The 24082-nt window shown below is 41.8% G+C and overlaps 1 protein-coding gene across 2 annotated transcripts in view; it reads right to left on the bottom strand.

Annotated features, from left to right (window-relative positions):
* LOC112266552 (glutaminase kidney isoform, mitochondrial-like) overlaps positions 1–18109 on the bottom strand; it is a 28346-nt gene extending 10237 nt beyond the window's left edge. Inside the window, exons 1-6 of one of the 2 annotated variants that reach the window (XM_024444123.2) lie at positions 17785–18109; positions 4095–4191; positions 3511–3629; positions 1474–1603; positions 1269–1348; positions 627–790 (exon numbers count right to left, since the gene is read on the bottom strand). In XM_024444123.2, coding sequence (XP_024299891.1) covers positions 627–790; positions 1269–1348; positions 1474–1603; positions 3511–3629; positions 4095–4191; positions 17785–17849 — 655 coding nt within the window. In that variant the 5' untranslated portion in view covers positions 17850–18109. Of the gene's footprint in view, positions 1–626; positions 791–1268; positions 1349–1473; positions 1604–3510; positions 3630–4094; positions 4192–8952; positions 9593–17784 lie in introns of those variants that run through there. The other variant, XM_024444122.2, reaches the window with a different exon arrangement.
* Positions 18110–24082: the final 5973 nt, after the last annotated feature.

The raw sequence follows: 24082 nt of genomic DNA on the forward strand, positions 1-24082 counted from the left end.
AAGTAACTTCTTTGTTGTTGTAATATCGCAGGGCGGACGTGGCCGTTTCACAGAGTACGGATTCCAGCTTTAAACTAGGATCTTATCAAAGATATGATACATGAGGTTGGTGTTATTCTCCAGGTCTATGTGGACTATTGCAAATGGAGTAGAGCGTATGGACATTGTACTGATTCTGTACTGATTCTATCCGGCTACACCAACACCTCTCATTAAGATTACATAACAGTACCATGGCAACAGACTGCACCACAGGCTGGATCACCTTGCATTGAATCACATGACAACCCACCCAGAGGGACTACTTTCTCTCAATCAACCCGCACAACTGCCTTGTCCAATGTATGTATACAATATATAAATGATTCTATGAAAGAACAAAATCTTTTCACAGGGTATGCTAGGTTTGAAGTAAAATAGGACCACCTGAGAAGCACTACATTGTAACGAACTCCTCTGTTCTGCGTTCTGCGTGTGAAATGAACAGCCAAACAGCGAGCAGGGGGGCTCCAGACAAACCGGTGCTGCCTGCGACCATAGAATTACAGAATCTCATTCTGGAGCTCTGTAGGTTTTACAACACCAGCCACTCTAGTATTTTATATCTTTATACGTGTGACCCTCACCTTCCTCGTTAAGGAATAGTTTGTTGAAGCGCAGACCGCTGGGCTCTTTGCCGATGAAACGGTGCACATACTCTGTCCCGTGGTCGTTCACGGCGATGGCGTACTTCAGAGGCTTTACACACGACTGCAGGCAGAACGGGACTTTGGTGTCACCCGCTGTGTGTCTAAAGAAGGGGATGGAGAGAGAGCAGAAGGGGATGGAGAGAGAGCAGAAGGGGATGGAGAGAGAGCAGAGGGGATGGAGAGAGAGCAGAAGGGATGGAGAGAGAGCAGAAGGGGATGGAGAGAGAGCAGAAGGGATGGAGAGAGAAGGGGATGGAGAGAGCAGAATGGATTGAGAGAGAGAAGGGGATGGAGAGAGAGCAGAAGGGATGGAGAGAGGGGATGAGTGGGGGGAGAGGACCAGGAGATAAAGGCAATAAGCAAAGGAAAATGTAAACAATACGAAAGAATGTCTCATTAGGTAGGGTAACTAATTAGCTACTTTACAGTGTATGCCATTGTCACAATGCTGCTGTAAGCAGTTTGACAGGAACACTATACTGTACATCCAAATGGAAAGTGTTCCATCTTAACAGTAGAAACACAAATGTAGGCTACTACATGTTTACTGCATGTGAAACATGACTATAGCTGCTGTACCTTTGTCCATCCACAGTGCATATGGACACGGCCCAGAGGTCCGGGCTGAACCTTGCCAGCTGGGGAATGTAGTCAGCCACCTACGCAACAGAAAATAAGGCAACATATCAACACTTACCATTCCCCATGGGCATTTAATCAGGAAATGATCATCACCACCATCACCATGCAGTCTCACTGACCCCGGGGCCTCTCCCTCACCCACCTGTCCTCCTCCCAGGTGTTTGGCATTCTCATAGAGAGCGTCGATTTCGGAGGCAAAGGACACAAAGTCGGGGATAACAAACTTCTTCCTGAAGGCCTGGGTGAGCAGCACGATGTTGCTCTGGACACACCTGGGAGAGAAAAGGAGACAGTGGTGTTTATGTCAGGTACCAGAATCTCCTTATGACTAGTGTAACACATGGAGTCCTGTGTGCTTCAGTTGGAAGAGCAAGGCACTTGCAATGCCAGGGTCACGGGTTCAATACCCGCTGGGGCCACCAATAAGAAACTCTATGCATGCAAGTCGCTTTGGATCAAAGCATCTGCTAAATGGAATATATTATATTATATTGTACATATGATGCAGGGAATAGAAAACTGTGAAGAATTAGCTCATAGATTTGTATAAAATGTTATATGACATCAGATATCTATTTACCCTGTCCTATCCCTGCTACTGTATAAAATCAGATATCTATTTACCCTGTCCTATCCCTGCTACTGTATAAAATCAGATATCTATTTACCCTGTCCTGTCCCTGCTACTGTATAAAATCAAATATCTATTTACTCTGTCCTATCCCTGCTACTGTATAAAATCAGATATCTATTTACCCTGTCCTATCCCTGCTACTGTATAAAATCAGATATCTATTTACCCTGACCTATCCCTGCTACTGTATAAAATCAGATATCTATTTACCCTGTCCTATCCCTGCTACTGTATAGAATCAGATATCTATTTACCCTGTCCTATCCCTGCTACTGTATAAAATCAGATATCTATTTACCCTGTCCTATCCCTGCTACTGTATAAAATCAGATATCTATTTACCCTGTCCTATCCCTGCTACTGTATAAAATCAGATATCTATTTACCCTGTCCTATCCCTGCTACTGTATAAAATCAGATATCTATTTACCCTGTCCTATCCCTGCTACTGTATAAAATCAGATATCTATTTACCCTGTCCTATCCCTGCTACTGTATAAAATCAGATATCTATTTATCCCTGTACTGTATAAAATCAGATATCCCCTGACCTATCCCTGCTACTGTATAAAATCAGATATCTATTTACCCTGTCCTATCCCTGCTACTGTATAAAATCAGATATCTATTTACCCTGTCCTATCCCTGCTACTGTATAAAATCAGATATCTATTTACCCTGTCCTATCCCTGCTACTGTATAAAATCAGATATCTATTTACCCTGACCTATCCCTGCTACTGTATAAAATCAGATATATATTTACCCTGTCCTATCCCTGCTACTGTATAGAATCAGATATCTATTTACCCTGTCCTATCCCTGCTACTGTATGCGCCCACTGGTGTGTTTACTGTATAGGTTTCTCTTGCCTATAAATCTTTGCCTCCCAGATGGCTTCCAGTCAAAGCTACTGCAGCTCCTAGCATGTTTGTTTAGCTCCTAGTGTGTTGTCTTGTGATCTGTATCCTGCAGGGTGGCTTGCCTACAGAGTGGTTTCTCAAGCGGTCACTGGGCTATGTGTGCTATGTCACATGGTATGTCCTAGGGATGTAAACAGGAACAATCTTTTTAAAGCAAATATCAGCTGATCTGGAAAGGACAGTTCTTGTGATCGTAGAGATGAGTCTCGTGACAAATTGCCATTCATTATTTTTGTAACAAGGATATTTTAAAATGAACGGGATTGATATGACCTTGGCAATCTGAAAGGACTAGGCTATGACATGCTTCCTTATAAAGCCTGAACTACTATGAATAACTCATGACTTGAAATGCATTGAGCAAATACTTCTAAGGAACCTGAATAAGTTATGGCCCTACACGAACTGTGTTTAAATAAAGGAGGCACACAAATGACTAAATGATGACCAGTGCTTGACATATCAAAAGACCACTAAAGCCTTCTATTCTAGGTCGAGTGTCTAGAGTGTTCTGGAACTAACCTGTTATAGAACCCAGCTCTAGAGTGTCTTACTTCTTGAAGACGTCTAGATAAACATTACTTCTAGCGTCTGTTCTACATCCCAGTACTAGACTGTCTTACTTCTTGAAGAGGTGTCGGTCCAGGTTTCCGTCTGACGTGGTCTTCATGATGACTTTCAGGTTCTCCATACATTCCTTCAGCCGGGGGTCTCCGGTCCGAAGCCCTGTGGCTTTCAGCGCCTGCAGAAAGCATGGCTCGTGTCAGGGGGCTGACGATTATCATGTTTATTACATTTACAAACATTTATTATGTTTGTAATGCTTATAAACAAGGCTATAACTTGACAAGTTAATGGCATATTACGCTATATTTCTTGAAGGATCCAATGTAAATGTCAAGACTAATAAGGCCTATTGAATAAACTGCTCTTCCATGCCAGATAGCAGGAGATCAACATTTCACCATAGAAATAGAATGAATTCTAATCTGACAAGAATCTAATTCTATAAATGTCACCCCGAGCAAGGGGCCATACATGAGTGAGCTATTGCTTCCTGGTACAGCCAGAGTAGTAACAAGCATTATATTCAGATATACCGTATACGGTTGTGGCAGTAACCATGACACAGCAGGCACCATTGCTATACTACCATCCATCTGGCCCAACCATGTGGCTGCCTGCTTGGCTCTGGTCTGACACTCACTGTGGTGAATTTGTGAGCTGGGATTTTTTCAGCGCCCCCGGCGATGGTGTAGAAGAGTAGATCCTCCAGACTGGGCAGGATGCCTGCCTGCCTTCTCCTGGCACACACACACACACACACACACACACACACACACACACACACACACACACACACACACACACACACACACACACACACACACACACACACACACACACACACACACACACACACACACACACACACACACAGAGTGAGGAACGGCCAGGGTTCTCTAAAGGCAATTAGGGAACAGCAGCAGGGGGCCGGGATTAACTAGCTATAATACTGTAGAGGAGAGGTGGTGAGTATTTCATGTTACAGCCACAGATTTAAGGAAAGGGTTTGAACCCTGCTTCCAAAACACCCATCTGATAGTTCAAGGAGAGTTTAGAGAATTTTTTATAGACAATATCTTGTTTGCATGGATCTTCAATCATAAATAAGGTAGACTTTGTTAGTTTTATGTCAATTTAAATACATGCATATCAGTTACAAATTATAGTATCATGTTTTAGCTAATGCTCGGGGGCTTGAAGTGAGTCATTGGCCCATTTACTGACAGGTATTATGCATAGCAGCTCCAAATCCGTTCCACTCACTCTGGGAGAGGAGAGTTAGTACAGTATGTTAGAGGTAGATAGATAGGTGGAATACTGTCGTTAGGCCTAAACGAGATGTATGTATTTCATCATGATCCACCATACACCACATAGGATCTCTGAGGGAGGTGGGTGGGAGCTCAGGCTCAGTCAGTCCCGCAATGCATCATGGGACAGACAGGCAATAGAGCTATAGTAACCCAGCTCCGTAGCCTGCCCTAGCGATTAAGAAGACGTCACAACGTTTAAAAATGGATAAAAAGAACTTTGGTAGAGGGTCAAATCCCCTCATCAGCTACCCAGGTATGACTCAGACTCCGGACACTGCACTGTATCTTCCAGTTTGTTGTTGTTTAAAAGGATCTCTTCCAGTTTGTTGTTGTTTAAAAGGATCTCTTCCAGTTTGGAGGTTGTTTAAGCCGTATTCGTTTGTTTTGACTCCTACTCTTAAATGATTACGATCCTTTATCATTTCCATGACAAATTATTTGATAAGGCCTATTTGATTGTGGTCCTTGGTCCATTTCTGGAGTCATTTCTGGATTGCTGATGCCTGCCAGAGAGGAATGCTGGAACAAACAGGTCGGTGGGACGGCTGGGGAAGTCAAGCGCGGTCGCTTGTAGAGGCTGAGGACACTTCGAGGTAGAGAATTGAAGAGAGAGCACTCAGCAGCCGCAAGGCTTAGCCTGGAAACACCACAGTACATCTACACGAGAATGAATGAATAAATTGAGACATATACTTACACATCAAGGCAAAGCAAGCGGATCAAACGAAAAAGGAGAGAAAATATGCAGAGTAAGTGAGTGGCATTAGAACAAACTAAGTGACGTAGTGCATCATCATCATCATCAAGCAGATAGGCCTACTGATAAGACACAGATTCATGGATTAACATACACGTTCAATATTTAGGACACATCCAATACTGCAGAACAACAGTGAAAACCATGGCATGGCAGAACCTGAAAAAAAAAAATCATTATACCCTTCCAGCAAAGCACAGCATAAAACAAAACATTAAACTGAGGACGTGTGTTGTGTTCCAAACTGCCCATATGGACATCACCCTCTCTGCTTCATGTCTCCAAGCCCTTGCCCTCATCCCAGAATAGTAGGAAGTCCCAACAGGCAGGCTACTAGGAGGTGTGAAACATCTGGATTGGTGCTGATGATGCTCCGTTAATTAATTCTCACCCAGCCTTAGCTGGCCTTCCTCCCTCCCCTATCTTCCCCCCCTCCACTGCCTCGACCTGTATCTCCGTGCAGTAGATGCATTTGAGTTCAACTGTGTGCAGCATGTAGAGAGAGTGCCTCGTCGGAAGCCCTGCACGGAGCCCGCCATATAGCCTAACCCTCGGCGTCCAACCGCACACTGCCTACAGTCAGTGTGTTCCATCTACTGTGCTATTTATACACTGGAGTTCAGTTGAGTTCAATAAGCAAAAACAAGGCAGCGTGACTACTTCAACTGTGACCAAATGAAATGAACAATCTATGCAAAATATAATTATTTAATTAATGTGTGGGTTAGCCTGTAATTCTTGAGATGACAGTTATCACATGGTCATAGGCCTAAATGCTTGCAACTTCAAGGCAGAGCTCTGGTGAATATGTTTGTGCCTGACACAAACATTAACCAACTTGATGGAGTCATTTTGGCAACCATTTTTATTCGACCCAATTTGTCAACCTGGTTTCACTACCTCTAAGATGTTGAAACCAGCCTGGTTTCACTACCTCCAATAGTCTGTTGACAGGAGGGAACCACAAAACTCAATCTGAGTCAGGGCAGTGTCTGAAGGACTCAATCTCTATTCACTCACAATATTCTGCAGCTGCACAAGTTAACACAATGCAACCCAGGGCAAAACCAGAAAAGGAAAAACCTTTAAATTGACCAGACTGTGTATTGATAATTCTGCTCTAGGCACAAAGCTATAGACCTACCTTGGCTACCTTCCAGCAGAGGACCCATTTGGACTGACTAGGCCTAATGTTTGTGTATCTGTGACTGAACCTAAGCTGACGCGGGATGTTGTTGTTGTCAATAATGTACTAAAGCTGGTTTGACACCAGCGAAAGCAAATTGACTATGGATAAAACAAGAAGGGTGCCTGCTAAGCTGTGGGCAATGAGGCATATCATTACCAGTAGATGCATTTGTTTTCTGTGAAAAAGCAAACTGACTGGATGTGACAGAGAGAGCGAGCCTATTCCTGGCGGCATTAATAGCCTAGGCTGACTCTACACCTATCTGCAGTAAAATGCATGAGTAAACTAAGGAGTTCCTGTCCCCATTATCATGTGACTATTTTGTTTTTCTCATAAGAGGGACTCCATTCACAGCACACAGTTGACTGAGTAAGATTAGGATAGGATACCTGTAACCCTCTGTGGGAGATTGAATCAAATTGAGCCATCAAATGTTATGTATGATTAGAAACTGGGTCTAGAGAGAGAGAACTATCTTATCGTGTTCCTCTCTGGGGCTACAGTATTACTGTTCGCTGTAACCAGCTCCCCCAGGGTCAAAGAGTTATTGGTGACAATGACACGATGCTCAAATTAAAGCCACCGACTTGGGCAATTAGTAGCAATACCCACGTGTGACAGCTGCACAAGGGGATGGGAATGCTTTGGCAGCAGTGTATTGTTAACCGAGTCATGTTTTTGCAGTGAGAAATGATGCAATAAACTAACATTACCCCAATCAGACTAGTTGGTATGGCCTAATGATTTCACATCTAAATTGGGTGTAAGATCCCTCCATTCCTAAGATCCCACCAAGCATATTAAAGCTAGGCCTAAATGCTAGGAAACTGATCCTTTGTCAAAGAGACGGTCATTGGGATTATACACTGTAGCCTATGCAAAGCCACACCCATTATCATTCCAAAATGGTAGCCCCCTAGATGATGTCCATCCCCATTCCCAAATCCCCACTGACTGTCACACTAGATCCAAAATGGTAGCCCCCTAGATGACATCCATCCCCATTCCCAAATCCCCACTGACTGTCACACTAGATCCAAAATGGTAGCCCCCTAGATGACATCCATCCCCATTCCCAAATCCCCACTGACTGTAACACTAGATCCAAAATGCCAAGCTACCCATTCTGATGCAGCAAGCACCATTCTGCCCAGTCTGCAGTGGCAGAACTGAGACTGTCTCCATGGTAATAGACTTCTAGGATTCTAAAGTGCCTGCAACTCTGCAAGATTGGCTGAGAGGAGATTTGATCAAATGATTTGCTCATAATGGTCATTCAATAGCCTACCCTTAACACAGGTCTTTTTAAATAGCAAAGTGGTCCCTGCCACCATGGACAGCACTAATATTGGACAGTTGCCTTTGGCAAAGGAGGGCAGTAAAATAAATAGCCTACTTTATCAGCTGGCCTAACACGGTGAGAACAAATACTCACTATCTGATAATATACTCATGATATGCCAACTATGGTGATTTTCAATGTAGCGATGTGTCCAGAATTACAAGTTGTTGAAACACCCAGCAATTGTTATTATCATGCCATTATTACCATGCTATATAGCCTGCAAGAAACTATAGAATGACAGAGGCTGTTCTGTATTCATGTAGAATGACACTCATAACAGAGAGAACAGATGGAGAGAGCTTTCTCTAGAGTTGCAGCAAACATTTAAAAAAAATCACAGCTTGATGACCGACCTCCAGGTGTCATTGATGAAAAAATGAAAATCCCTTTCTGATATAGGCTACGGCCTGAAGGAGCATAACCAGGCTTTACAAATATTCATGACAGATATGAACTGTTCTAAAGTCATGTTATTATAGGCTATTACTGTTATAATAGCATTACAACGGTGCTGTTTCATAGACAATACAACTTCATAACATCCCAAATTAATGCATAACCTTCTGCGTGATGAATTTCATGAGGTGCGAGGCCTATCTATGCATGCATCCTCCTAGCTGTATCAACACCAACACCAAAAGCAAAGACGCTGCACAGGTGTGCAGGACTGATGTAATATGGGTCTCTTTGACGCTTCAGAACTGAAACTGTCAGGACACACAGGTCACGTTAACATCTGTAGACAAATAAGGACTGCATAATGTATTGCAGCTCATTAGAAACCAATCTAGCTTGCTCGACTCAGTCCATGTGATTATTCTGCATAGAACCTCCCCACTGGTAAGTATAATTTCATAGCTTTATCAGCTGTACCGGCTAGCTAACGGTACTCACTTTTCGGCAGCTGCCTCCTTGGTGGCGGTGTCATTTTTGGTGTCCGTTGGCGGTGGGGCCGTACCGTCATCGCTCTTGGTGGAGAGCTTCCGAGTTCCGTGGCCGTTGGTAGTGTATGGCGAATCTCTCCATCCAACCGCATGCTGGAGACACTTTACTTTGGGCACAGATCTGACATCTGTACAGGCGGTGCTAAAGCAATACGCGACTGATGGTGATGTATTTCTGGCTATACCTGTCAAAGGGCGCTTCAGGTTGGATTGAAACAACTCCTTGAGCACTACCGAAGACCGAAAATGTAGCATTTCAATCCTATCAAGCTAAATAGTGGAACGGTTTATAACTCAGCTAGCTAGATATTTAATAAATATGAAGCAATATATCCCAAATGCGTTGGGTTTTAGTCGTGAAGAATGGTCCAGTCACAGGGAGTCACGATTCTTAAAATGTTTTCCAGTGGACAAAAACATCTATTCACGCCCAAATCTACTCCTATTGGCTCCTGTTAGCACTTAAATCATCCTCAGATTGGCTGGTCTGGTTGGCTGTCATTCATGCTAATTTCCCGTGTATCATGGCTTCAAATGTACCAGGTGAATGTGACCGAAGATTATGAATATACAGACAAGATACATGTCTCTCGGCCGCCCTGACAATCGGAGTCGTTGTCCACAAATCAGCATCGCGGGCCGTCTAGCTCCCGCCTATCCTTTCATTAGAAAAACGCCACCTGCTGGAGGGAGACAGATTATCCGTGGAGTTGGGCTCTCTCTTCCTCTTCCTCTCTGACGTGACAGACATCTAGTGCTGAGCAATTACTGCTTTTTGATGTCGCTTTGGTTTTGGTTCAATAAAAAAATTCGCGGTGTTCGATTATTTATTTATTTTACATTAAAAACATTATGAAATAATGACATTACAATGATTAAAGACTTTTAAATGAATTTCCAAAGGCAAAATATTGAACATTCAATTGTCAAAACACCACAAAATGTTCCACTGTCTCTGTCAGGTCCACATATAAAAATAGGAAATAGGAAATGACTATGAAGATTCTCTGAAGCAGGATGTTCAAGGGAAAATGCTAAGTTTCAAAACACTTATATAAACAAATCAAATCAAATCAACTACCAATAAACTAACCATCATCTAGTCATAACCTACAGTTGAAGTCGGAAGTTTACATACACTTAGGCTGGAGTCATTAAAACTCGTTTTTCAACCACTCCACACATTTCTTGTAAACCAACTATAGTTTTGGCAAGTCGGTTAGGACATCTACTTTGTGTATGACACAAGTCATTTTTCCAACATTTTTTTACAGACAGATTATTTAATTTAGAATTCACTGTATCACAATTCCAGTGGGTCAGAAGTTGACTGGGCCTTTAAACAGCTTGGGAAATTCCAGAAAATGATGTCATGACTTTAGAAGCTTTTAATAGGCTAATTGACATCATTTGAATCAATTGGAGGTGTACTTGTGAATGTATTTCAAGGCTTACCTTCAAACGCAGTGCCTCTTTGCTTGACATCATGGGAAAATCAAAAGAAATCAGCCTAGACATCAGAAAAAAATGGAGACATCCACAAGTCTGGTTCATCCATGGGAGCAATTTCCAAACGTCTGAAGGTACCACGTTCATCTGTACAAACAATAGTACGCAAGTATAAACCCCATGGGACCACGCAGCCGTCATACTGCTCAGGAAGGAGACGCGTTCAGTCTCCTACAGATAAACGCACTATGGTGCGAAAAGTGCAAATCAATCCCAGAATAACAGCAAAGAACCTTGTGAAGATGCTTGAGGAAACAGGTACAAAAGTATCTATATCCACAGTAAAACGAGTCCTATATCGACATAACCTGAAAGGCCGCTCAGCAAGGAAGAAGCCACTATATATACAGTCAGTACCAGTCCAAAGTCATTTTTTTTACTGTTTTCTACATTGTAGATTAATAGTGAAGACATCAAAACTATAAAATAACTCATATGGAATCATGTAGTATGCAAAAAAGTGTTAAACAAATCAAAATATATTTTATGTTCTCGACTGTTCAAAGTAACCATCCTTTGCCATTCTCTCAACCAGCTTCACTAGGTTGTCACCAGGAATGATTTTTCAACAGTCTTGAAGGAGTTCCCACATATGCTGAAAACTTGTTGGCTGCTTTTCATTCACTCTGGGGTCCAACTCACTCTAAACCATCTCAATTGGGTTGAGATCGGTTGATTGTGGAGGCCAGGTCATCTGATGCAGGACTCCATCACTCTTCTTCTTGGTCAAATAGCCCTTACACAGCCTGGAGGTGTGTTTTGGGTCATTGTCCTGTTGAAAAACAAATGATCCCACTAAGCGCAAACCACATGGGATGGCGCATCACTGCAGAACGGTGTGGTAGCCATGCTGGTTAAGTGTGCCTTGAATTCTAAATAAATCACTGACAGTGTCCCCAGCACAGCAACCCCACACCATCACACCTCTTCCTCCACGTTTCACATTGGGAACCACACACGAAGAGATCATCCGTTCACCTACTCTGCGTCTCACAAAATCTCAAATTTGGACTCATCAGACCAAAGGACAGATTTACATCAGTCTAATGCCAATTGCTTGTGTTTCTTGGCCCAAGCAAGTCTCTTCTTCTTATTGGTGTCCTTTAGTAGTAAGCCTGATTCACATAATCTTCTCTCAACAGTTTATGTTAACATGTGTCTGTTACTTGAACTCTGTGAAGCATTTATTTGGGCTGCAATCTGAGGTGCAGTTAATTGCCAATATCCGAGGCTGGTAACTCTAATAAACTTATCCTCTGCAGCAGAGGTAACTCTGGGTCGTCCTTTCCTATGGCATTCCTCATGAGAGCCAGTTTAATCATAGAGCTTGATGGTTTCTGCAACTGCACTTGAAGAAACTTTAAAAGTTCTTGAAATGTTCCAGATTGACTGACCTTCATGTCTTAAAGCAGTGGTTCCCAAATGTTTTATTGTCCCATACCCCTTCAAACATTAAACCTCCAGCTGCGTACCCTCTCTAGCACTAGGCCCAGCGCACTCTCAATTTTTGTTTTTACCAATCATTGTAAGCCTGGGAAAAAAACAACACGATACATTTATTAAACTTAAGAATGAGTGTGAGTTTTTGTCACAACCCGGCTCGTGGGATGTGACAAAAGAGCGAATATAGGAACACGGCACAAATAATAAAATAACAATAATCAATAATGTTGTTCTTTAGCCATCTTACATATAAAACCTTATGTCTAAACTTGTATATCAAAAATTGTGAATAACTCACCACAGGTTAATGAAAGGGTGTGCTTGAAAGGATGCACATAACTCTGCAATGTTGGGTTGTATTAGAGAGTCCCAGTCTTAAATAATTTTCCACACAGTCTGTGCCTGTATTTAGTTTTCATGCTAGTGAGGGCAGAGAATCCACTCTCACATAGGTACGTGGTTGCAAAGGGCATCAGTGTCTTAACAACTCAATTTGCCAAGGCAAGAAACTCTGAGCGCAGCCCTATCCAGAAATCTGTCAGTGGCTTCTGATTAAATTCAATATTCACAGAACAGCTTGTTGCAGTTTCGATTAGGCTCTCTTGTTCAGATATCGGTAAGTGGACTGGAGGCAGGGCATGAACGGGATAATGAATCCAGTTGTTTGTATTGTCCGTTTCGGGAAAGTACCCACGTAATTGCGCAACCAGCTCACCCATGTGCTTCGCTATTTCACATTTGACATTGTCCGTAAGCTTGAGTTCATTTGCACACAAAAAATCATATAATGATGGAAAGACCTGTGTGTTGTCCTTGTTTATGCAGACTGAAAAGAGCTCCAACTTCTTAATCATAGCCTCAATTTTGTCCAGCACATGGAATATAGTTGCAGAGACCCTGTAATCCTAGATTCAGATCAATCAAAGTGAGAAAAAACATCACCCAGATAGGCCAGTCGTGTGAGAAACTCGTCATCATGCAAGCGGTCAGACAAGTGAAAATGATGGTCAGTAAAGAAAACTTTAAGCTCGTCTCTCAATTTAAAAAAACGTGTCAATACTTTGCCTCTTGAGAACCAGCGCACATGTTGTTAAAGCGTTACAATGGTCGCTGCCCTTATCATTGTATAATGCAGAAAATACACGGGAGCAACTGCTTGCACGCGCATTACCACTCCACTATGTCTCCTTGTCATGGCTTTTGCGCCATCAGTACGGATACAAACACATCAAGACCACCAAAGTCCATTTGATGTCACAAAGCTGTCCAGTACTTTAAAAATATCCTCTCACATTGTCCTGGTTTCCAGTGGTTTGCAGTAGAGGATGTCTTCCTTAATTGACCCCCCATAAATGCAACGGACATATACCAGGAGCTGTGCAAGGCCCGCCAAGTCTGTTGACTCATCCAGCTGTAACTCATAGAATTCACTGGCTTGTATGCAAAACAGTAACTGTTTCAAAACATCTCCTGCCATGTCACTGATGCGTGAAACAGTGTTGTTTGATGAAGGCATTGTCTGTATAATTTTTTTGGGCCTTTTCCCCCAGCAATGTCCCAGCCATATCCGCGACAGCAGGAACAATTACATCCTCCACAATAGTATGGGGCTTTCCTGTCCTAGCCACTCAGTAGCTCACCATATAAGACGATTCTAGCCCCTTCTTATGAATGGTATCTGTTGTCTTACCACTCGAAAACCATCTTTATTCTCGCTCAAAAAACTCCTGTGGCTTATTTTTCAAATTGTCATGTTTCGTTTCTAAATGTCTGCACAAGAGTGAAAGTTTCCTGCGAGAGAGTAACGGTTAAAGTGATTGGATGTTAATTATTTCACTAGGCTACGTGTATTTGTGTCACGTCCTGACCTTAGTTCCTTTTTTATGTCTCTATTTTAGTTTGGTCAGGGCGTGAGTTGGGGTGGGAATTCTATGTTGTGTATTCTAGGTTTTGTATTTCTATGTTTGGCCTGGTATGGTTCCCAATCAGAGGCAGCTGTCGATTGTTGTCTCTGATTGAGAACCATACTTAGGCAGCCTGTTTTCCCACTATGGGTGGTGGGTAGTTGTTTTCTGTGTCTGTGTTTTACCATACAGAACTGTTTCGGGTTTAATTTCTTTCTCTTGTTCTTTTGTATTCAGTGTTCAGTTATATTTCAATAAAATATGGACACTTACTTTTGGTCCGATCTTTCCTACTCCTCCTCAGAAGAGGAGGAAAACAGTTGCAATTTGACGTTGTGTTGTTATTTCGCTGAACACTAGATGGTTTAATTAGATTTTTGGCAGTGAAACGAGGCTACTCAGGTGAGAAAAAAACCACACCCAAATGTATAGCCCATTGGAAAATATAAATGTATTGTTTGAAAATGTGAACTACAAATTTTGTAAAAAATATATTTTTAGAATTTTTTAATGTGTTATTATATGTGTTATTTAATTATTTTGATGTCTTCACTACTATTCTACAATGTAGAAAATAGTTTAAAAAATAAGAAAAACACTTAAATGAGTAGGTGTGTCCAAAATTTTGACTGGTACTATGTGTGTATGTATGTATGTGTGTATGTGTGTATGCATACGAGAGCAAAAATAAGTGCAGAAATGGTTTGCTCACTGGGAAATGAATATCCAACTAATCAATGACTGTGTAGAAAGTTGAGTTTGTGATAGAAACTGTGAGCTTATTACAGTATTATAGACACTGTGTCAAGGGACTTCCTATTATCTTCTATGTAGAAGAACCCCTTACCATCTAATGACTCTTGTGTAGCTTGTGAGCGTCATAGAGCAACACGTGAATTTTTGTGAAATTCTCAGCTTTTCACATATAGCTTGCAATAGTTTGTAGCTCAAACCATTCAGACTCGACAGTAGCTTTTGCAAAAAGACCTGGCCCCAAGCTACCAATCTAGCCTAGCCCCCGTTAATCACGCAGACTAATGGATGGTCGATCTACGGATGCAGAAGAAATAGACAAATCCGATGGTACATTGGGTTAACTGCTACTGTATCTCACCTGTTACAAAGGCCTTGACAGTTACAGTAGGTTTGTGTCATTTTGAGGGTGCGCATTGCCTACGCAAAAATCAGTCTCCAAGCTTTTAGCCTGTTACATGGGACAGTCTATTGTGCTTGGGGCTTTCATCTGGTTGCCTTTGTGCTGCTGGACAGCAGGGAGATGTAATATTTCTCTTTCTAGCCCGTTTTTGTCCGTCTACCCTACGCCTGCAAAGCGAGTGAGTGGGCGACATGCGCCATTCGTGTCCACCGTTCGTGCCTTCAGTTTGCCTTGGGTTCCTCCTGGGTACCTTGGCACCCAAACCCCACCTCTATGTCTAAGGTCAGCGGCAGCTGTGTTGTCGTGCCCTGGAGCTTATGGTTACACTCGCCGCTCTGCCCATTTAGTAGAGCGTCTCCGCCATTTGTATCCAGCATCAGTCGCAGTGACTGAAAACTTTAACGCCTGTGAGCGGCAATAACCCCTGCGTTTTTTGGGCACCTCCCTGCAAGGGAAGGCCCCCTACCTCATTAATGGCCATCTTTGGATAGTGGAGGCTCTTGTATTGCAAAATGTAATATCAAAGTTTACAGGCAGGAAGGTAGAGGTATGGCTACCTCTTTCACACTGTTCTATGGCATTTTCTAATGGAAGATTTGCATTTTGGGAACACTCTTTGGGCTGTTGCGGTGACATTTTCACTGCCACACCGGCAGTCATGAGTCATGTCATAATTCCATGTCATGAGTCACGGTAATCTCGGTAATCACGGTAATCTTATGCACCCTGGACATGCTTTGGTAGTACCCAACTTGCTAACGTCCAAAATTTCTATCCACAAGTCTGTGAGAGAACGTATAGCCCTAGGCGATGCTTTTGGTTCATTGATTGTGCAAGGATGGCTTAGGTAGCCTACAATTATAGTGAATTTGATTTTGAATAGCATAGTAATAGGGCATTTTTTATATTTTCATAATTAAATTGGGTGACATTACCTTTAGCACTGTGGTGAGATATACAGAATATCTCACCACAGTGCGTTTCCATCTCCTCCTCTCTCTGTTGTTCCTTTTGTAATTTATTTATTTAATATATATATTTTCTTACCCCCTTTTTTATCCCCAATTTCGTGGTATCCAATTGTTAGTAGTTACTATGTTGTCTCATCGCTACAACTCCCGTACAGGCTCGGGAGAGACGAAGGTCGAAAGCCATGCGTCCTCCGATACACAACCCAACCAAGCCGCACTGCTTCTTAACACAGCGTGCATCCAACCCGGAAGCCAGCCACACCAATGTGTCGGAGGAAACACTGTACACCTGGCGACCTGGGCCAATTGTGCGTCGCCCCCGGCTGCGACAGATCCTGGGCTCGAACCCTGAGTCTCTGGTGGCACAGCTAGCACTGCGATGCAGTGCACTAGACCACTGCGCCACCCGGGAGGCCGTTATTCCTTTTTTGAGCGTACAGAGAGGTGGTCAACAATTTAGGGAAATATGTTTGAGAAAACGTTACAGTTGATGTTCCAGAACAGATTTCACTTGGTTCCTCATATGAAGTGGATTTAACAAGTGACATCAATAAAAGATCATAGCTTTCACCTGGTCAGTGTCATGGAAAGAGCAGGTGTTCATAATATTTTATACACTCAGTGTAAATTAGTAATACCCAACGATGTACACCTGCCTATACATGTGGATATGTATGTTGTAATACCACACAGATCAGTCACATTATCTCAAAACACTGCCACTACCGACCCGATCATTGCGCACAAGATACAATCATGTGTTGAGGGTAAATGCACATTGACCATGACCAGGCAGGCAAACAAAAGCACAAGAGGACAGTGGCGTTAAACAATGGGTTAAAAAAAATAAACAGGATCTGCAATTAACCAATTGATGTAGAATCTGAAGCATCCCTTTAATGCATGTAAGGTGCTGTGGTTGGCATTTAAAAACAATGACTGTATTTTCATAAACATGGGTCATTTTCCAAAATCCATAATGTAGTTTACAAAAGTTCAAATCAGGAAGGCTGGTCTGAATGACCGTTTTTCAGTTTGACAACCATCCACTACTAGCTATAATAACCTTAAGGCCCATCATTGGAACTCCTTTCGCCTAGCAAGGGGGTTTCAATGCCATCTGCCCAGCAAAGTGCTACCCGTCATCAGCATTTGGCTCCGAGGAGCATGGTGGCATGAAGTGGTTTCTTTGAGAAGAACAGGAGGGGGTGTTTTACCTCAAGTTATCCTAACAGGTAGGCCTACATTATATTCACTGTGTTTCTGCATTTTTGGGGGGGACAAAGCATGTATTGATTAATGTTCACTAGTTAAAAGATCACATTTCAGATCTAGCTAATGATTATGCCCATGGTAAACGCAGATAGGCAACCCAATGCATCAGCCTATTTATTTATAGCCACTATGCTGCATCAGCTGGGCTACAGGTGATAATGCTTATAGCATAACTGAGAAGATGGACCATGCATAGGCTTGGTCCAATCTGACCTCTTCTCCGCAAAGCTGTTCTCCCTCAGCATGTCATTCAACAGTTGAAGGCCCTCATCCTCAGACTGAGTCAGGATAACCCAAAGGGGGAGTCAGGTGTGGGTAAGGAGAAGAAAAACTATGCAGTTCTCTGTCCATTATCCCAGATGAAATCACTGAATCATAGCTCCCCAGTATGCACAACGATGTGTCAACAATTTCCTACACCACTACTAATACTTTAACACTTACCACAATACAAAACGAAATTATAACTACAAATATCACCCAGTTTCTTAGGCACCTTCCTTAAAAAATATAAATGTACTTACCGGTAACAGAACTGGAGGTCTAGACAGAGGGATCTGTTCGCCAAGGTGAAGATGTAGTCCTTCATACTCCATCTGCTGTTCGTTCATCAGGACGAGGGGGAGTGCCCGATTTGGGACAGTGTCTCTGACTTTGGCCCCCACATCCGTTTGCCTGAGGGAGTCTGACACAAACTTGTTGTGAACATCCATAAAATGGCCAAATATTCCAAAAGATGAAGCTCTTTGCTCCTGGAACTAACCACACACAACATTGTGTTCAATTTTGTCAGAGAACAAAGAGGGAATAACTGGATTGACAAACTGGCTTACATATTAATCCCTGACCCCCGCCATCTTCCAGTCTAGTCAGCAGGGTACAGGTCCTCTTTGCCTTACAGCAGGTGTTCTTGAACAGACTTCTGTCATTGGTTGCTTGGGCCCTTCTTCTGCTTTACATTTGTATTGGAGGATTGCAACCAACTTAAAAGTGCATACACCGCCACCTACTGTACTGGAGTGTGAGGCCTCCCTATTACTGTACATTATCTAACCATGTGTTTCCCCTTACTGTTCTAGAGTGTGAATTCATTACACTTTGTGACACAAAAAAGGGAAGGGAAAAATGATGAGGAAAAGGGATGAAAATTGCCCTACCAACTACACCTACACCCATTAAAACCTCACCAATATACCACTACTTGATCCTATCGGATCCTACACCAGGCCAGAAGCCTGGGAGGACACTATCGTTCAACACACCTTGTAACTCTTCTCTGTTTGGGACCTGACGTCCACATTGTGTTGACACCTACAGTGGTAAGAAAAAGCATGTGAACCCTTTGGAATCATCTGGATTTCTGCATAAATTGGTCATAAAATTAGATCTGATCTTCATCTAAGTCACAACAACAGACAAATACAGTCTGCTTAAACTAACAACACAAATTATTGTATTTTTCTTGTCTATATTGAATACATCATTTAAACATTCACAGTGTAGGTTGGAAAAAGTATGTGAACCCCTAGGCTAATGACTTCAGCTAACCTTGAATCCAATCAATGAAACGAGATTGGAGATGTTGGTCAGAGCTGCCCTGCCCTATAAATAAAAAAATACAAAATTTAGTTTGATATTCACAAGAAGCATTGCCTGATGTGAACCATGCTTCTGACAAAAGAGATCTCAGAAGACCCAAGACTAAGAATTGTTGACTTGCAAAAATCTGGAAAGGGTTACAAAAGTATCAGAAAGACAAATTGCCTATAAATGGAGAAAGTTCAGCACTGTTGCTACTCTTCCTAGGAGTGGCCGTCCTGCAAAGATGACTGCAAGAGCACAGCGCAGAATGCTCAATGAGGTTAATAAGAATCTTAGAATGTCAGCTAAAGACTTAAAGAAATCTCTGGAACATGCTAACATCTCTGTTGAGGAGTCTACGATACGTAAAACACTAAACAAGAATGGTGTTTATGGGAGGACACCACGGAAGAAGCCACTGCTGTCCAAACAAACATTGCTGCACATCTGAAGTTCGCAAAAGAGCATCTGGATGTTCCACAGCGCTACTGGCAAAATATTCTGTGGACAGATTAAACTAAAGTTGAGTTGTTTGGAAGGAACACACAACACTATGGGTGGAAAAAAAAGGCACAGGACACCAACATCAAAACTTAATCCCAATTGTAAAGTATGGTGAAGGGAGCATCATGGTTTGGAGCTGCTTTATTTCCTCAGGGCCCGGACAGTTTGCTATAATCAATGGAAAAATGAATTCCCAAGTTTATCAAGACATTTTGCAGGAGAATGTAAGGCTATCTGTCCACCAATTGAATCTCAACAGAAGTTGGATGACGCAACAGGACAACGACCAAAAACACAGAAGTAAATCAACAACAGAATGGCTTCAACAGAAGAAAATACACCTTCTGAAGCGGCCCATTCAGAGTTCCGATCGCAACCCTACTGAGATTAGAGGTGAACCGATTAATCGGAATGGCCGATTTAATTAAGGCCGATTTCAAGTTTTCATAACAATCGGAAATCAGTATTTATGGACGCCGATTTTGCCGATTTTTAATTTATTTTTTAAATATATTTTTTTTTTACACCTTTATTTAACTAGGCAAGTCAGTTAAGAACACATTCTTATTTTCAATGACGGCCTAGGAACGGTGGGTTAACTGCCTTGTTCAGGGGCAGAACTACAGATTTTTACCTGGTCAGCCCTGGGATTCAATCTTGCAACCTTACGGTTAACTAGTCCAACGCTCTAACCACCTGCCTCACAAGGAGCCTGCCTGTTTCGCGAATGCAGTAGAAGCCAAGGTAAGTTGCTAGTTAGCATTAAACTTATCTTATAAAAAACAATCAATCAATCATAATCACTAGTTAACTCCACATGGTTGATGATATTACTAGTTTATCTAGCGTGTCCTGCGTTATATATAATCGATGCAACGCTGGGGGATGATTTAACAAAAGCGCATTTGCGAAAAAAGCACAATTGTTCCACGACTGTACCTAACCATAAACATAAAATATATGTTTAAAATATAAAATATTTAGATTTAGGGATGCCACCCGTTAGATAAAATACCGAACGGTTCCGTATTTCACTGAAATAATGAACGTTTTGTTTTCGAAAATGAGTTTCCGGATTCGACCATATTAATGACCAAAGGCTCGTATTTGTGTGTGTTATTATGTTATAATTAAGACTATGATTTGATAGAGCAGTTTGACTGAGCGATGGTAGGCAGCAGCAAGCTCATAACCATTCATTCAAACAGCACTTTTGTGCATTTTGCCACCAGCTCTTTGCAAACACAGCGCTGTTTATGACTTCAAGCCTATCAGCCTAATGGCTGGTGTAACCGATGTGAAATGGCTAGCTAGTTAGCTGTGTGTGCGCTAATAGCGTTTCAAACGTCACTCGCTCTGAGACTTGGAGTAGTTATTCCCCTTGCTCCGCAAGGGCAGCGGCTTTTGTGGAGCGATGGGTAACGCTGCTTCGAGTGTGGCTGTTGTCGATGTGTTCCTGGTTCGAGCCCAGGTAGGGGCGAGGAGAGGGACGGAAGCTATACTGCTACAATGGCAACTATACTATAGTGCCTATAAGAACATCCAATGGTCAAAGGTATGTGAAATTCAAATGGTAGAGAGAGAAATAGTCCTATAAATACTATATTAACTACAACCTAAAACTTCTTGTTCTGAGCAAGGAACTCAAACGTTAGCTTTTTTACATGGCACATATTGCACCTTTACTTCTCCAACACTTTGTTTTTGCATAATTTAAACCAAGTTGAACATGTTTCATTATTTATGAGGCTAAATGGATTTTTATTGATGTATTATATTAAGTAAAAATAAGTGTTCATTCAGTATTGTTGTAATTGTCATTATTACAAATAAATAAATAAAAATCGTCCAATTAATCGGTATCTGCTTTTTTGGTCCTCCAATAATCGGTATCGGCATTGAAAAATCATACTCGGTCGACCTCTAGTCGAGATACTGTACAAACAATTATCTTGGCTAAGTAAAACAAAATGATTGTTTTGATATACTGCTCTGCTATCTAAAGTGTAGTCAGTGGCTAGCTAAGACAGAGAAAGGGGACATACATTCATAGATGGGCACAAAGGTCTCTGATCTTGCTGGTGAACGGTAGCTGACAGTGCCAGCTAGAGATGATGTGCAGAAGATTCCTGCAGGAATGTGTAGTCTTGCTGAGGTCTTCTCTGTTAATAATTAGCATTTTGAATTGTTATAGTTAATTCAGGTGACTATACTGACAAAACCACCCTTTGTCTGAGAGAGAATTACACGTCACGCCTGGGTAAACCTACACGAAACATAGACCTTATAGGAAGTAGTTCTAAAATCCCAGAGGCAAAAATGAATGAGGAATAAACGATTGAGACCATAACTGGGTTTTACCGCTAGATTTTATGGGTATTATGACGCGTGTACGTACTGTGCCGGACTATTTGCTAGGTTGCGCTCTGAAGTTGTTTCCATCCGGAATATTAATAAAGGGACACTGTATCTTAACTCCTCCTCCACATTTACTGGATTGGTGGAACAATGCAGAAGAGAAACTCCCCGGACAGTGCTTTTGTTATTCTCGTCAAGACCAGAATGTGGGGGATTTATACGGTTTCAGGAGTTTATTTTATGCCTGGCTACGTTAGGTTATTTGTAGGCAGTTGGCGTGTAGCCTACACACACCATCATTATTTGTTATTGAATTGTAGGCTACCGGTAATTGCATTTCCCCCCCAAAATCCTGTGTTGTTTTATTGACGTGTGCAGTGATAAATAGCCATACACACTCAAATAAATAACACCACTCAAATGGGTAGCCGTCTACACAAATGGTATTAGCATATTCTTTACAATGAAACAGATTACTTAGATGCCATGCCAAAGAGCGTGAACCACATGCATAATAATAAAAGAAATTCCCGCATTACCGACTTCACTTGTTACACTGTCAACTGTAGTCTGTTCTCTGCTGTAATGCCCATGTGACATTAAACTAAAGTGGCATTTTGTGGTAACTTGACAAGGAATGTCCACGCACGTTTCAATTTTAATTGCATTTACTTGCAACTAGAAAATAAAGGTGTACAGCAGCCATGTACAAACGGTAGAATACTGAGAGCGATATAGCCAATTTAACATGAGAAAGTGTCCCGTTTTACTGCCCTGGGAGATGACATCACAGGAGGGTGAAGGTCACGGTCAATACTAATATCCCAAATAACAATGCTTAATCCCATATAACAATGAATAGTAATACTATACTGCAGTAAAGAACAATTCAGTAGGAATGATTTGTATAGTGTTCACCGTATAACACATTTGTACAATGACCAGAATAAACAATGTATGCCCAGTTCATTGTTCCATTTGTTTGTAGAGAACATCAAGCTGCTTTTCCCTAAAAAGTTAACTGAATCTGAGCATAAAATGGGCCAATCTTTCTCAAACCTTTCCCGTATTTGATAGTGCAGACAGCTGTAGGCCTACCATCCCAAAGCATTACTCCTGCCTATTGCTCAGAGAGGAATAATGTACCTTTCTAAAAGTTTAAAACCCATCCTTTGAAATTATTTTCTATGTACTCTAATTTTCATCTCGCTCATGAAAGCATTTTTTATTGTATTCTGACACCTTCTGGTCAACATGTATATTTCAGCCAATGAGTGAAATAGCATTAATGCCAGCTTCTACACAGCCTATACACATAAAAAACATTTAAAAAATAAAAAGATATGTGATGGTGGTGCCGAGTAGGACGATCACAGATCAGCACTGACAATTAAATACATGCAGAAAATAAAAAATGAATTAGGTCATGGGATAGTTTACCCAAATTACAAAATTACATATTGGTTTCCTTACCCTGTACACCAGGGATTTCCAGAAATTTGGACCGCCACTCAATATAGATCTAAAAACAAATTGTGACCCCCACCATGTGAAAAAAGTGATGTAATCAACAGCCAATGTTTATTTTTTTCATTTGGGCTATGACAGTCTATTAGTCAGTTTGACAGTACTTTTGACAGTATTTCCACCTGACAAATCATTCTGACAGAACTTTTGACAGTATTTCAATCTGAAGGAAGTATGTGTGAACTGAAGTGAATAAAATGCATCAGAACGGTATTGGGAAGTTCAGAAGATCATCAGGTCGTCAGATCCCCCCCAGTCTGATTTCGTGCTTGGTCTTGTCCACTCTGTTCTAATGAGTCCTGCATGGTTTGTGGACATTGTAGAGGGAAACAGAATAGTATTTTGTAGCGTAAACGGTTCGAAAGATAGACACATTTGTAGGAAGAAAACAGAAAGCTCTCTGTTTATTACAACCACTTCTAGCGTAACCCTGGTTCTATGAACCAATTTCTCCCGCGACCCTAATTTTCAAATGAGGTGACCCCACATTGGGCCACGACCCCTAGTTTGAGAAACATTGCTGAAATAAAACCAAAGCATACCTTGTCCATTGACTGATTACGGGGTAAGGAAACAAATGTGTCATTCTGTAATTTGGGTGAACTATTCCTTTAAACAAAGCAACCTCCTGGAATTTACACTCCGATGAAAACTGTTAAAATAAAAACAAACAAAGAATTAACTAATTCATCCTTTATTAGTTGCACTATTGGAGAAGCTGAGGGGATAATTCACTTGATACCCACCTCTGTTCAAGCACAGTTAGTTTCATGCTTTGTTAAACGGGGGTGATGGCGCGTTCACCAGATCACACCCACGCAGTTTAGCAGCCGGGCTAGGCTCCCTCCCACT

The sequence above is a fragment of the Oncorhynchus tshawytscha genome, linkage group LG14, assembly GCF_018296145.1.
Source record: "Oncorhynchus tshawytscha isolate Ot180627B linkage group LG14, Otsh_v2.0, whole genome shotgun sequence".
NCBI classification, from domain to species: Eukaryota; Metazoa; Chordata; class Actinopteri; order Salmoniformes; family Salmonidae; genus Oncorhynchus; species Oncorhynchus tshawytscha.